This window comes from Tilletiaria anomala (genome assembly GCF_000711695.1).
Source record: "Tilletiaria anomala UBC 951 chromosome Unknown K437scaffold_67, whole genome shotgun sequence".
Lineage (NCBI taxonomy): Eukaryota > Fungi > Basidiomycota > Exobasidiomycetes > Georgefischeriales > Tilletiariaceae > Tilletiaria > Tilletiaria anomala.
The window spans coordinates 35,801-49,681 of NW_013546955.1; the positions used below are offsets into that span (position 1 = coordinate 35,801).

The 13,881-nt window shown below is 55.7% G+C and overlaps 5 protein-coding genes across 5 annotated transcripts; 1 reads left to right on the forward strand and 4 right to left on the reverse strand.

Moving 5' to 3' along the window:
- Positions 1-10: 10 nt before the first annotated feature.
- K437DRAFT_269304 (putative RSR1-GTP-binding protein) lies at positions 11-661 on the forward strand (the record flags this gene model as incomplete). The annotated part of the gene is made up of 2 exons (XM_013386693.1): positions 11-331; positions 413-661. The coding sequence occupies 2 exons, from the start codon at positions 11-13 to the stop codon at positions 659-661; spliced, it is 570 nt and encodes a 189-aa protein (XP_013242147.1).
- A 422-nt stretch (positions 662-1,083) lies between these two features.
- K437DRAFT_269305 (uncharacterized protein) lies at positions 1,084-3,604 on the reverse strand (the record flags this gene model as incomplete). The annotated part of the gene is made up of 6 exons (XM_013386694.1): positions 1,084-2,537; positions 2,599-2,708; positions 2,774-2,948; positions 3,026-3,226; positions 3,299-3,360; positions 3,426-3,604. 6 exons carry the CDS (start codon positions 3,602-3,604, stop codon positions 1,084-1,086), a joined length of 2,181 nt encoding a protein of 726 aa, XP_013242148.1.
- Positions 3,605-3,835: 231 nt separating this feature from the next.
- K437DRAFT_157599 (V0/A0 complex, 116-kDa subunit of ATPase) lies at positions 3,836-7,099 on the reverse strand. The gene is made up of 5 exons (XM_013386695.1): positions 6,845-7,099; positions 6,241-6,719; positions 4,352-6,179; positions 4,225-4,287; positions 3,836-4,139 (listed from the first exon to the last, which is right to left on the reverse strand). Exons 1-5 carry the CDS (start codon positions 7,001-7,003, stop codon positions 4,068-4,070), a joined length of 2,601 nt encoding a protein of 866 aa, XP_013242149.1. The 5' UTR covers positions 7,004-7,099; the 3' UTR covers positions 3,836-4,067.
- Positions 7,100-7,610: 511 nt separating this feature from the next.
- Positions 7,611-9,818, reverse strand: K437DRAFT_257751 (uncharacterized protein). The gene is made up of 3 exons (XM_013386696.1): positions 8,189-9,818; positions 8,007-8,073; positions 7,611-7,903 (listed from the first exon to the last, which is right to left on the reverse strand). Exons 1-3 carry the CDS (start codon positions 9,719-9,721, stop codon positions 7,773-7,775), a joined length of 1,731 nt encoding a protein of 576 aa, XP_013242150.1. The 5' UTR covers positions 9,722-9,818; the 3' UTR covers positions 7,611-7,772.
- A 383-nt stretch (positions 9,819-10,201) lies between these two features.
- Positions 10,202-13,745, reverse strand: K437DRAFT_257753 (ubiquitinyl hydrolase). The gene is made up of 5 exons (XM_013386697.1): positions 13,106-13,745; positions 12,713-13,033; positions 10,797-12,647; positions 10,577-10,629; positions 10,202-10,395 (listed from the first exon to the last, which is right to left on the reverse strand). The coding sequence occupies exons 1-5, from the start codon at positions 13,556-13,558 to the stop codon at positions 10,236-10,238; spliced, it is 2,838 nt and encodes a 945-aa protein (XP_013242151.1). The 5' UTR covers positions 13,559-13,745; the 3' UTR covers positions 10,202-10,235.
- Positions 13,746-13,881: the final 136 nt, after the last annotated feature.

Genomic DNA, 13,881 nt, shown 5'->3' on the forward strand with positions numbered 1-13,881 from the left:
GACAGCCACGATGAAGGAAACACGCATCGTCGTAATGGGCGCTGGCGGCGTCGGCAAGAGCGCCCTGACGCTGCAGTTTGTGAAGAACATCTTTGTCCAGACGTACGACCCAACGATCGAGGAGACGTACCAGAAGCTCATGAGCATTGACGGACAGCAGTGCCTTGTCGAGATCCTCGACACTGCCGGCACCGAGCAGTTCATGGCGCTCAAGGAGCTTTACATGAAGTCCGGACACGGATTTGTCCTTGTCTTTTCCCTTGCGCACCTTGCCAGCGTCAACGAGCTAGGGCCGCTGCGCGAGCAGATCGTTCGCGTCAAGCACTTGCGGGTGAGCTTGTCCGCTGACGGAAGAAGGCGTGCTTTCTTTGATTACAATACCCATGCTTCTGTCATCTACTCCCTCATGCAGGTACCGACCGTCATCGTAGGAAACAAAGCCGATCTGCGCGCCGAGCGCCAAGTGCCACGCGAGATCGGCACCAATCTTTCGCGCGCGTGGGGCAACGTGCCATACTACGAATCCTCCGCGCGCAAGCGCATAAATGTCGACGAGGTCTTTTGCGACATCGTGCGGCAATGTAGAGCGTTTGAAGCTGCCGATCAGGCCAGTCGGGATCGCTTCGCTAAGCGGAATAAGAAAGGCTGCGTCATCATGTGACGCCCCTCGGCATCCCCCTTCAAGAGTGGCTTCCTCCCAAAGGCAAGCACCGCAAACCTCCAGACGCATCCGTGCGACCATTTTCAAACCCTCCACATCCATCGCACACATATAGAGCAGATATTTTTTGCGCTCATCGCACCCCCAAAGGCCGAGAGGCGCCCAAGCAAGCGCCGCCTGCCCCCTCTACCCATCAATCACGATGTGACGAAACAGCTTATGATCCATCTGCTCAAAGACGTGACGATGCCCTCCTAAATCAGCCCGGTCACATTCGCAACCAGCATTCATCCTGAACCCTTATCATGAAGCCTCGAAAACATCGATTTTCCAAGTACGTCCTCTTGTATGACATAATAGAAATGTGGTATATTAGGAAAAGAAAGGAGAACACGTGCACTCGCGCTGCCTTTGAAGGACCTTCAAAGCGCATCAAAATTGATGGCATACACGACACGCTTGCGCTCCTTTTCGTCCTCGCGCCGCTCGTGCAGATGCAGGAGGATGACGACACCGAGCAGTACGACGATGATGCCGGCCAGCACGACGGTCACCCAGGTGATCCAATCACCTGGGTGGAGGTACATCATCTTCCCCCACGTCGATGGGTTCCCGCGCCCTTCGCTCGTCTCGCGCTGCGGCTGCCACGGATTGATGAAGATCTGGCTGTTGGGGATGACGCCTTCCATGGACAGGACGTGCTGCGCCTGTCGACGTGAGCTGCCGATCTCGAGTAGCTCGACGTAATTGTTCGTCCTCCCCAAGCCGAGGTACGATGTCGGCGTCAGCAGCGCGCCGTAGCTTGTCTGGGGCAGCTGCCCGACGTGCTGTGCTCTGCGGATGCCGTTGGGGTCGAGCACGGTGAACTTATACGACGCCCCCGCATAATTGACGCCCCACGGCTTAAAGGAGCCGCCCGCTCCTGCAGGCCGCTCACACGTCCCATCGCAAGCGCCGTTGAGCATCAACAGTTTGAGGAAAAACGAGTCGAAGAAGAGGTTGTTCTGTATGAACTTGACGCCGTGCTGCGGCCTGCCACCTCCGCGCTGCGAGACCTGCAGAGTCTGAAGCAAAATGTCCAGCGAGCCGTCCTCGTCCAGGTCGACAAAGCTGGCGCCGACGATGTCTGTGAAAGCATCAAGCGGGTCCGAGCCAGTGGCGCGTACGAACGTCCGAGCCTCCGAGTCGCTGCCATTGTCACAGCCTGGCGAGTTCGGCGGCGCACGTGAGCAGAGAGTGTTCTGCAACAAAAATGCTTGCGATTTTTCATGTCGCTCATTGCTCCCGACAACAAGCAAGTCCGGGTATCCGTCCTTGTTAAAGTCGCCAACAGAGAGAAAGACGGGACGAGCCGGCGTCACGCTATTGTCGCTTAGCATCAATGTCCAATCTGGTCCAAGCATATCCTTCACATTGAAGCGTTTCAATCCTTTACCAAAAGCGAGGCGGAAGGCGGGGTCCGCAGTGCACAGCTCGGACGGGTTCCGGCACGCTTCGTTCGCTCGCTTGCTCGAGGATGCATCTTGTGCCGCTGTATTATTGACGAATGCAGTTCCCCCTTCCTGTACCTTGTCCCCCGTCAGCCAAGGAAGAGTCCAGTCGGCCGGTTGGGTGGAGCAGACAGGCATCTGTTCATTATTGGCAATGTTGATGTAGCATGACGTCCCATCGCAAGAGGCGAAAATAACATCGATCGTACCATCGCGATCCAAATCGGCAAAGGAAAGCATACCCGCGCCCGACGGAAGATCGCCCTGTTGCGAAAGCTGGTAGCTCGCTGGGATCGCTAGTTTATCTGGACTATCGCTCTTGAGTGCCGTCCATACTTCGTAGCTAGGTGACGCGACGGAGCGACCTTCACAAACAAGGAACAAGTCTTCCCAAAAATGCAAGATCAGCTTCGCAACTTCGTGCCGACGAAAGAGGAACAGCCTTACCAGCGATGCAATCGCCGTCTAGGTCAATGAAGGCCGAGCTATGTGGCGCGCTAAGAGCGCAGGACGACTTGGTCTTTTTGCCTGAAGTGTCCACAAGAGGTATGCTCTCGCTGATCAAAAAGAGGAAGGGCGTCAACTGCGCGCCAATGGAGCGCCTTTCAGCCAGTCTACCCACATAGAAAAAGGCTCGTTGCTGCTGTTCCCTGGGTTCGCCATCGCGTTGCGCCAAAGCTTGATTGAATTGTCAGCGCCAGACCGATGCCCGAGCAGATCCATGCCAAGATCTCCCGTAGCGTCGAGAAGGAGCGGCTGAACACGAGAAGATGGCGGTAGTTCGATGGCACTCGGGTCTGCAAATCAGGGAGGGGTACTACGTTCAGTATACCCTGTCCAAAATGTCTCCAGTAACCTAGAGGCAACAACGCACTAAATGTGCCACCCCCTTGTCCGAAGAACAGCTGCAGATGCAATTCTCCGTTCGCAGAATTGGACTTGGATGGGGAAGACATGACAAGCACGTCAAGCACTCCATCTTGGTTGAAATCGGATGGCACCACATTCTGTATGCGATTGGCTGGAGGCACTGTCAGAGATTGATTCGGACCTGCTGGCTTGAAACTGAACGTTGCTGCAAACGCCAAAGACCAAAGAAATTGAGTGAGAGCTTGCGCTTGAGTATTCATAAACGCGGTCAGCTCACTGTGATCCCATAGCCGTACGGAAACTTGCGAAACGGTATCATCGACGACAAAGGCGTCCGTGCTGCTCGCATCCGCGTGGGTCAGTCGTCCGGCTCGTGTTAAACTGCATGGCACAAGTCTCCTCACAATTGATCGCCATCAGCGTCCCCCCACGCCGCAACCCGTCCTGCGGATAGCCCTAGATTCCCCGCATCAAGCAGTCCCTCGTTCTTGAATCGCCGGTTGCCAAAGGAGAAAGCTGAAGCTGTAGATAAGGCGTCTTGTAGGAACGAGGCCCAGAGCACGGTGCGCCAACTCCGCCGCATCTTGCTGCGCTTGCGTCAGGTCGCTGGACAGTCGCCTTAAGGGAAAGATTCTCGAGATCCGACTCCTCTGCTAGCCCCTGCACTTGTGTTCGTCACCCAGGACGTCGTATGCTACATGTTGTGACTTGTGGTCTGCAAAGTTCACACTAGAGCAAAAAGGTATGAGGTGCTATGAGTCTGTGGGAGTGGTTGGCTGACATCGTAGGCATGCCTCCTGGCTCATTCATGTTCTACACATCTCTTTCTCTGATCACACACAGCAGTGCCTTGCATCCCTTGATGCGTGCGAACGGCGGCATGCTTCCTGAACGTGGAGACATCGTTCAGCAGCCAAATATCTGCGCGAGGAGAGGAGGAGATAACGATCGTGTTGCATGTACCGAATCCGGTCCGTTACTACAAGAGACGGCCAAAGGAAGCCGATCTACGTAGATTGGACGCTGGACCAGGAACGATGCACAGCCTACTGCGTCGTGGCCTCGGGCGCGAGCGAGAAAGGCGCAAAAGCGTACCCCTCGGCCATGTAGTGCTTGTTCTGAACGTGAAAGAAACGAGCAGGCGTCGCACATGTCAGCCATTCTGGCGGACAGTGCCCACGGCTAGAACCCAGAAGCACTCACTCCAGCTTCGACCCAGTGGAGACGGAGCGCGTGCAAGAATGCGGATAGGCCCTCCATGAGGCACTGTGAAGACGAGAAATCAGTCGGCCGGCTCTCACTATTACAGTCGCAAACAGCGTCGACTCACCAAGATCGCAATGGTTAAATTGAACCAGAGGGCAAACATGATGAAGATCATGATAGTGCCTGTGACGCCTTCCATGGGCAGAGCGATCTTCATTGTCATGTTCCACAGCACCTCGGAGAGCTGCGCATGCGCCAGCGACAGCGCCCAGAGACGGAGATACGAGGCGGTGTTGGAGATGCACCCCAGGCAGTACTCGATGACGTGGATGATCTGGTGAATGATGACTTCGCCCAATTCAAATTCCTCACCGTGGCCGTGGCCACCGGCATCGGTGCCGTTGCCTTGCTGTGCAGAGCTCTCACCGGCACCATCGGCCGCGTCACCGTCGTGGTCGAGATCGTCGGCGCCGACTGCGTGGTAGCCTGCTCCTTTGATCTTCTGGTGCTCTTTGTACTCGAGGTACGGCTTCATGCACAACATCCACGGCACGCACACGACGGCAACGAGGAGGAGCAGACTCTGGACGAATGCCTGGCCCGAGTAGAGCTCGTTCTCCTTCTCGACATTGCCGGGGCTGAGGAACATGTAGATGAGCATGTTGAGCAGGCCCGGCGGGTTATGGTGCAGGCGCGTGCCGCTGACATCTGTTGCGAACCAATCCACAGACCACTTGTAGATGATGGCCCAGCTGAGGTAGCCGAACAGGGACCACATGAAGAGCAGCTGAGGCACGACTTCTGCCCAAATAAACTTTGGTCTCTTGAAGTGCAGATGGTTCGGGATCTGAAGGCAGACGGCGAATGTCATGTGCGCGACACCGAGGAGGATGGACATTTTCATCTTCAACGAGTTGGTAAAGACTAGGTTGTTGTCCGTGCCATGCCACGACGGATCGAGGCCGATGGGGTAGACGCGATCCAGCTTCTTCGCCTCAACCAGACCGTCCTGGTGTGGCCAATCCCAGCCCGAGTGGAAGAGATGAAGTGACTTGGAGAAGATGTCATTATAAAGGAAGCCGGTGAAGATGGAGAAAGCGCCCATGAGAAGGATAATGTAGCGACCAAAGAAGAACATGTCGAAGATCTCGTCGAGACCAGCTTTAGCCAGCTTCTTCTCCCAGATGCACATGACGGCAGCAGCCGCGAACATCAGAAACCCATGTCCGATATCACCAAACATGACCGCAAAGAGGAATGGGAAAGTAATGACGGTGAAGAGCCCCGGGTTGACCTCCTGGTACGAAGCGTCTCCGTAAGCGGAGATGATGGCCTGGAACCCCTCGGTGAACTTGTTGGTGAGATGATACGTGGGGGGCTTGGCGTTGGTACGGAGCTCCTGAAGAACGGGAGGCACAGAAGTACCGGCGTTCTCTGTTGCCCTGCGCAGCGCAAGCTGGATCGAGCCGACGGCGGCCGTCGGACACCAACCCTCTGCGATCAATGTCTTTCGACTTGCGTCGTTCATGAACAGATTCAAGGTCGAGTAGACGAGCTTTTCGCGTCTGACGATATCGCTCCACGCGCTAAGTGTCTCGGCGATCCTGACCAGTTCCATCCTCCTGGTGGCACTGGTGGAATAGAGAACGTTGTTCAGATCCTCGATCCGCGAGCCGACCTCCCTGAGCGCCTCTTCGCGCCTGTCGGCATTCGAGTCGATGGGGTACAGCGTGCCGCCCATACTTTCGCTGATCTTGCGGATCTTGGCGAGCAGCTCGGCGCCGTGGGCAAAGATGATGAAGACATTCTTGCGCACCGGTTCCTCCTTGGTGGGATCGTCGAACGGCTCAGCGATTTCTGCATAGTTCATGTAAAGGTTGCCACGCAAAACCCGCCACAGAATGCGCTCAAAGGTGGCCATGCGCGCTCGATCGATGGTACCAGCGACGAATCTGCAATTAGATAATTCAACAACACCGCGCATGCCTTGCCCCAGCTAAAGCCGCTACTCACTCCAAGTCAAAGCCAGCGTAGCCGCTGTCCTCGCCTTGACCTCGGCCAGCCGCGTAGCCACTCTCAACATCATCGAGAAGTGGCGCATTGGCATCGTCTGTGCTGCTCCTACCGAGCTCGTGCCTGCCCTCTGCCTGCTCGAAGAAGACGGCAGTTTCCCTGAGCACGTGTCTGGCCTCTTCCAGCTCGAGCAAGCGCTTTTGCAGCGTATCGTACGATCCATTCATCTGCCCGAGCCTCTCTTCATGCTCACGAAGCTTGACACTGAGCTCATCGAGCATTTGGGGGCCGCCGCGGCCACCTCCGGCGCCATTAACTGACGCAAAGTTGATGAAAGGCAAGGCCGACTCTAAGGGGCGGATAGGCACGTTCTCCTTTTCCATCTGGGCATGCAGGAACCGGCATCGCCTGCCCATTTCATCGAGGCGCCGAATGTCACCCACGAAGGACCGTTGGAAAGCAGTAGCGTGGGGATTGAGCTGTGTACCCAAGCGCCACAATTTCGTTTCAGCTAACCTCTTCTTTTCATCGGTGCGCGAGGCAAGGCGGTGCTGTCGGGCCCACCTCTACATGCCGCCGCTCGCACCGACACGAAGACACTCACATCTTTGAACTGCACGTTTCCAAGCTCGCCCAGCTCGGTCACCGTCGAGTGCGCAACTTCGGCTGGGATATACAGTTGAATCAGGGACATGGAGGCCGACCGAAAGAGGGACTCATCTTCGCCGTTGCGCCTCGCGAGCGCGTATACGTGAGTGGTCATCGTGTCGGGGAGAGCAGCCCGCAAGCCTCTTTCCTCTATAACTATGCCGCTGACCACGATCTACGCAGCGTTTGGATTGTATGCGGCGTGCCAGGTTTGACTAGCGCTGGGTGATAATGCCAAAGAACGAGGTATGTTCCAAGACTTGCCCTAAACAACTCAGGAGACGCATCGAAGGGGAGCGTTGACCGTATGTGGAGAGCCATAAGCAAGAGTGGCGCTGGCGGCGGCAGTTTGAGCGAGAGCCACAGGCACTGCGCTTGTCTGCGCAGCCAGCCGAGCTCGAAAGTCAATGCTATGCGTCCTGTAGGGACTCCCCATCCTCTCCTTCCCTCAATTCCACTCTGGACATCCGCCAACACGACGGGGGCTGCCACTTTTTTCTTTTGTGAAAATGCGCCGTCACCTGACCCAGTCGGCGGTGCGGCAAGTGGTGCTGGGCGTCCTTGGACAGACTTGGTGTCAAGGCGAGAGTTTCTAGCACATGTGCCTGCATCAGAATGGTCGTGATGACCGGGAAAAAGGATACGCCCCTTGTTCCGGCTGCCTCAGCTCTCACAGCTCATTGTCCATGATCGAATGGTTCCTCGAAAGTAGATTCTTTCTCGTTGCGAACATGGTGATGAGGATACAAATACATACAGATGACCGCTGGGTAGCGATAGGAGATGGAGCGCAGAACCATCGGGCGTGAAACTTGCCGGCGAGGTTTCATCGTACAACAAGGGATAACTGTTCTCGATTTGACGCAGCTTTTCAATTCATTCTCTCACGCCTCCCCAGTTCCGACGGACGAGGTGATGTGATCGCCCAGACTCATCGCGAGCTTGAAAGCGCACACAAGCATGAGCTGCCCGACAAAATCTATGATCGAGGAAACGTAGGGCAGGCAGTAGATATCTGTTTTGCGCAACATGGCGAGCGGGAGATCACGAGTCAGATGAGCATGCCATCGCGGATCGATAAGGGTTGCAGTCGGGCGCCAGGTTTGACGGAGTCTCACCTGGGTCGTAGTCGCGCGTCCATAGGTAGAGGCAGACAAAATGCGATAAAGCGAGTGCGATGGCAACCTATCGTTGGCACAAAGGAAAAGAGGGAATGACCAATGCAATAAATCGATCAGTTAGCGTTTCCGTGCCCTTCCTTTCCTCCTCAAAGAGCTTTTGCTCTCAAATAAACACACACCGTCAAGCTGAGGAAAGCAAGAAAGCAGCAAGCGAATGGCCAACCAAAACTTATATGCCCGCTGGTCCAAACGAGCAGCATGTACATGCCTGCAATGCCGATGCCTATCGCTGCAAGCGTGAGTGGAACGAGCCAGCCTTCTGTCGGCGTGATCCAAAAGATCAACACCGCGCTTCGCTTGGCGGCCGGCGGCCTTTGATTCGGTCGTGAGGGTGCTTGGGTATAGGAATCGGAGAATTGGAGGTGAGGCACGTCGCTCGAATGCAGCGCCGTGCTGATGCGGCTGGCAAAGATGGCCGTGCAGGCACCAGGAAGGCCCGTGATGACGGGCACGAGCAGCGCAAAGCCGTCGAGCGTCTTCACGAAGCTGTCTAGCACTATGCCCGCGCCGGACGAGACGAACATGGCGACGAGTAGCGGCGTCCAACCGGAGGAGAGGAGCTGCTTGACGTACGAGTTCCGTAATGCAATGATGCAGCACGCTGCGCAGAACGCAATCAGCGCGCCAAGGATGAGCGTCGCGAGAATCGTGCCTTCAAAGCGCACTAGCGCTGATCCGAGCAGGCCCATCAGAATTAGCGTAAGCAGGTCCCCGAGCGAGGCGGCCAATGGTGAGGCGACATTGTCTGGGTTGACGCCATAGCGCCTGCTGAGGATGACGAGCGCGCACATGAAGCTTCCCAGGACGGCGGAGGAAAGGGAAGCGGCGAGCGTGCCCGTTGCAATGACCATCACAAATTCAAAGTAGCCATTCCGCAGCTTCAGGGCCGGGTCAAGGGGCGGCTTGGGGTGCCCATGGATGAGGCGACGTTTGCGAAGACGCTGTGTGGCCTGCTGCGCGAGCAAGGAAAGCAGCGGTGAGCGCTGCTGCTGCCCTTTGCCTCCTGATGGCGCTGACGGCACTGTGGGATTCGTGGCAGCCGCTTCGTCCACTGGCACGAGAAGGCCGAGCACGAACGCAAGGCACCCCGCGAGCATCGATACGATCAGCGCCTGCACCTGCAGCAATGCCAAGTTCCCTCCGACGAGTGCCTGTCTAGTGCGCCTCGTATCTAACTCTCCGATATTAGCTGAGGTGGAAAGGCGAAGGGAGAGGTTCATCTCGAGGTTGCCTTTCATGTTAAGCAGGATGGGCACGGCAATGAAGAGCTTGTTCACCTTGACGAACACTGGCCAGCGCGACAGGTGGATAAGCAGCTCTCCAGCGAGCATCAAGCTGAACAGCGCGAGGACCAGGATAGGCAGTGCCTCTCTTGCGATATGCCATGTCTCCCTTAAGGTACTGCGGTGTGGTCCGCCCGAGGGGCTGCGGGCAACGTGCTTGCCATCGAGGGGGTCGTCCGCATCGGCACACTCGCTGTCGAAAGTGTCGCTGCTGCAGTTGTCATCGTCTCCATCGCCCTCACTCGCAGCATACCGATGCGCTGCATTCAATGGCTGCGACTCTCTTTCCTCCTGATCTCCCTCCTCCACCTCATAGCAGATCCGTGGGGCGTGTCGTCGTATATCAGGTTCCGCGCCGGCAGATACCATTGTCGGATGCTCGCATCAGCTCGGAGCCTTCCGCCCTCAGGTAGGGACGTGCTCTATGTTCTTTGGATGAGGTATATACGAGGTCCCGCGATCGGCCTCCAGCTGCGTATTGACCTCTATGTTCATGTACACCCTAATGAATCTTGCATCAAGCATAACCCACTCGCTCCTGTCGATGCTCAGTCAGGCCCTTGATCGAGCACACCGTCTGACTGGCTCAGTGCTCGCGCGACGGCTGAAGATGATTATTTGCCCAATCGTCACTTTGATTCGGTGCAACCACAACCCATCAGATACGTGCTGACTGAATGCTCATTGCTCAGCGCGCTCACGCCTCTTTCGATCTTTCAAATAGAGGACGCTGCGGTGTGCGCAACGAACGCTGTTGCCTGCAGCTGGCAGCATCGAGACGGTCAGACTCTTCACATTATACCTATCCCTCTTGGGAGGAACCTCGCCATGGATGGTGGCAATGATCAGGCGAAAGGCAGTTTCACGTGGCATGGGCGTGCCGTCAGTGGACACTGACTCTGTAGTGTACGTACATGCAAGCACACCGTAAATGGCTAGCATCGCTCGAAGAAGTACACATATGCGAGCTGCGAAAGACCTTTGACGCCGACATCCGACTGCAGGTCTTCTTTAGAAGAAGATGACAAAGGCGCTTTGACGACCTAGACAAGCAAAAGAGCGAAGCGAAGGGCGCGTCAGTCTCTCGCAAGCTGCGCAGCTGCATGTTCAATGAGAAAATATGCCCACCTTTTCGTCACTGAATAAAGGTGGATGGGAGACAAGATTATGCTCAGCATTTCAGTCTGTGTTAGCTTAGATTCACCAAGACAAACGTGTACCGACTTGAAGAGAACCCAGCCATCCTCAGCGTTGAGCTTGCGGATGTGAGAGACGTACTGCATCGATTCGGACAGCATGATTCAGTTTTCAGTCAAGTACGTACTGCCACTTTTAGGGCTGCTCACATGTCCGCTGTGCACTGACGGCTATCGTCGAAGGAAACGAAAGTCAGTTTCTTCCGGTAAAATCTGAGCTACGCTCTCGGACAACAAAGCAGGCTCACCCCCTTGTGAGAGATGAATGACTTGAGCCTGTATCTCGCCGGCAGGCTGGCATCGCCAATGTACAGCGCGGTCGATTCACTCGAAGGTCCCACCTCTTCATCTGCTGCTGTTACTGCTGCTGTGCTGGACTCCTCGCCAGGATCGTCAGGGTTTTCGAACAGCCAAGCCACGGCCATCTCCGCATTCCCGTTATTGATGCGCAGTGCCTTGGTTGCTTGCGCCTTGCTGAATCCCATGTCTTCAAGCATGGATGTGTCTAGCGCAGCGGCGATGGTGCCACCACTTGCGGCCGCATACGTTTCCAAGTCGATGGGGTCGTCAATGTCGGCATCTTCCATGTGGCTGAAAAGCCAGGTCATCGCGGCCTCGGCATCGCCCGTGTTCCCTGTCGCCAGCAGCGCCTTCTGACATCGGATCTCCGGGAACCCCATGGCAGTCAGTTGCGACATGGCATTGGCATCGAACTGCGGCAGGCGACCTCCACCAGCGTCCCCGCTGTTTTCGTCTTGCGGCAACTCCTCCTCTCCTTCTTGCATGCCGTGGCCGAGATAATGATCGAGCTGCAAGACACCGCCATTTTGTTCCTCTGCCAAGCCGAGCGGCACTTGAACCTTCACATCCACCTTCTGCGGGACCCAGCCGATCAGCTGGAACCTACGAACGGCGATGGCAAGCACCTGCGGGAAGGTTTTGAATTGCGTCTGCTTCGTTGCGATTGTCTTGGCCTTGCACTGCGGACACGCATAATCTGGGATCGTCTCCGTTCCGGTATATAAGTCCAGGCATTCATCGATGGACACGGGCTCAAATTTGACTTTGCCCACTGCATTTGCAGGAGCGAGAGCTGCACCCGCAGAGCCTACCCCTTCCGCAGGTGCCTGTTGCTTAAAATCCACCTCCATGTTTTCGCTGGCGGTCTCCGCGACTGGCCGTAGCGGCACCGGCAAGCTGAGACCCGCATCTTGCCTCTCGATCTTGTATCGTACCCTATGGCACTGGGTGCACTGCAGCCGGTGTTCGAGCTCAAAGCCAAAAATGCTGGTCACATCATCGATCAGCGCGCCCGGCGCCAATCCGCCTGCCGTAGCTGATGACTGCAATCGACGGTTCTCCTTCTGTATGCAGTCGACGATGTGCTTGAAGAATTCATCCGCATCTTGCTGGCGCATCGTTGCGAACTCCGAATGGCCTTTGCCAATGAGATTCTTGAACATGGCAGGCTTGATGCCCGCCTGGAAGCGTACCTCGTCCGCGTCTTCAGACGTGTTACGCAGCGCGGGAGCAGGCACAGAGTAGCGTCCGGAAAGGAGCCCATCGGCCATCTTGCCAAGCTGGCATTCCAAGCATGCTGCAGGTAAAGGGTTCTCGCATACGAGCGAATGCTGTCTGTACGCGTCGCCATAGCGCCTGATAAATGACGGGAAGGAGAAAAGCGACTGAAGGATCGAAGCGAGGTAGCAGCTGTTCCCGAGGTTGCGGAGTCCGGTTAGCCCTGGCCCAAACACCGACTGCAGCTTCTGACCATCTTCACCCATCATGCTAAAATCGAACGAAAGGTTCTGCTCCACTTGGAGCTCTGTCATGCTCTTCTCCGTCTTGCTCAGATTGGCGACCACGATACCCAGGTTACCAAGGTGTTCGGCCAGCCGATTGTCAAGCCGAGCGTCATTGCATGCATAACAGTATACGTCGGCTGAGCCTTCGGGTGTGATGGTCCCTTGCTTGACACTGCAGGGATGACCTGTAGCTTTGAAGTGGGCGAGACCGTGACTGTTGCCGCCAACCCCTCCGAATTGCGCTCTCCCGCACCCCAAATTTCCGCAGGTCAAGCAAAGCCATAAATTCGATGTCTGATGTGGAAATGCTATCGCTCAGGAGACACCATAATGCCGGGAGTAGGCGCCTTCGCACTCACCAGATCGCATAGCGAGCAATGTCGTTCCGGTTGCCCAGTCTTGATGCTTGAATCGATTTTCTGCCTCTTGTCCTCTTCAAGTTGCACTAGCTTGTCCGTGTGCTCGCAATTGACGATCTCCTCCTCCCAGCTTTTCACTTCACTCTGTTGGGCAGAGGACATTGACTTTACAACGCCGTCTACGAAAGGTTGCAACTGTGCTATAGAAGCAGTGTCAAATTCTATATCGTTGCATGCGAGACATTTGGGCACGTAACTGTAGTCATACTTGTCAGCCTCTCCCTCGGCGTGAATCGCAAGCTTGATAGGCTTTGGCTCGGGCTGCAAGGGATCGGGGATGTGCAATTGGCCTTCAGAAGAAATTCAAGTCTGCTTGTGACAGGCAAGACTAACCTCATTCGTCTCGGCCTTTGGCTTCGCTCTCCGCTTGACATTGACTGCGATGGCGTGACCTGTCTTCTCGAGGTGTAGCTTGGCATGTTGCCGATCGCTGTCTGGCCCCGAGCATCCCCCATTGAAACAATGCAAGCACACATCGACTCCGTTCACTCCATCGTGATCGTCGAAACAGAGCGTGCATTCCTCTTTGTGAACCTGCTGTGACACCCTTGGCGGTTGCAATTTCTTGAGAGCTGCCGAAAGATGCTCGCACGCAATGGATTGCAATCTGGCGCCCATTCCCGTCGCAGAATTGTCCGTAGAGTTCATACTGGCTTTCTTCCGTGAAGGACTTCCTGAGAGAGCTAAAATGCTATCTGTGACGGATAGGCCACTGGACTGTTGCACAAAGTCGTTCTGATCGGACAAAGACGCCGTGCGTGGTCTTTTCTCGCCGGTTGAATGCATACGGGTAAACGATGCTACGTGACCAAATATGCAACAGTTCGCAAGTCGCACACGCAAGTCACGCTACGATGCCTCCTAAAAATTGTATAGGTCAGAATGATGTCGTGTGAGCATGAGTCGAAAGGACGAGCATTATGTAGCGCTCTGTGGACCATCAACGAAGCCATGAATGGGCCCCATGTGCCCCCTGCACAATAACGTCTCGTACAGACGCACACAGATGACACGGCATGCGAGCGGGTTAAAGTGGGTTGCTGGTGCGCATTGCACACTTCAACACCTTTGGGTTGCACTACCAGAAAGTAGGGTTTTTCAATGTGAAG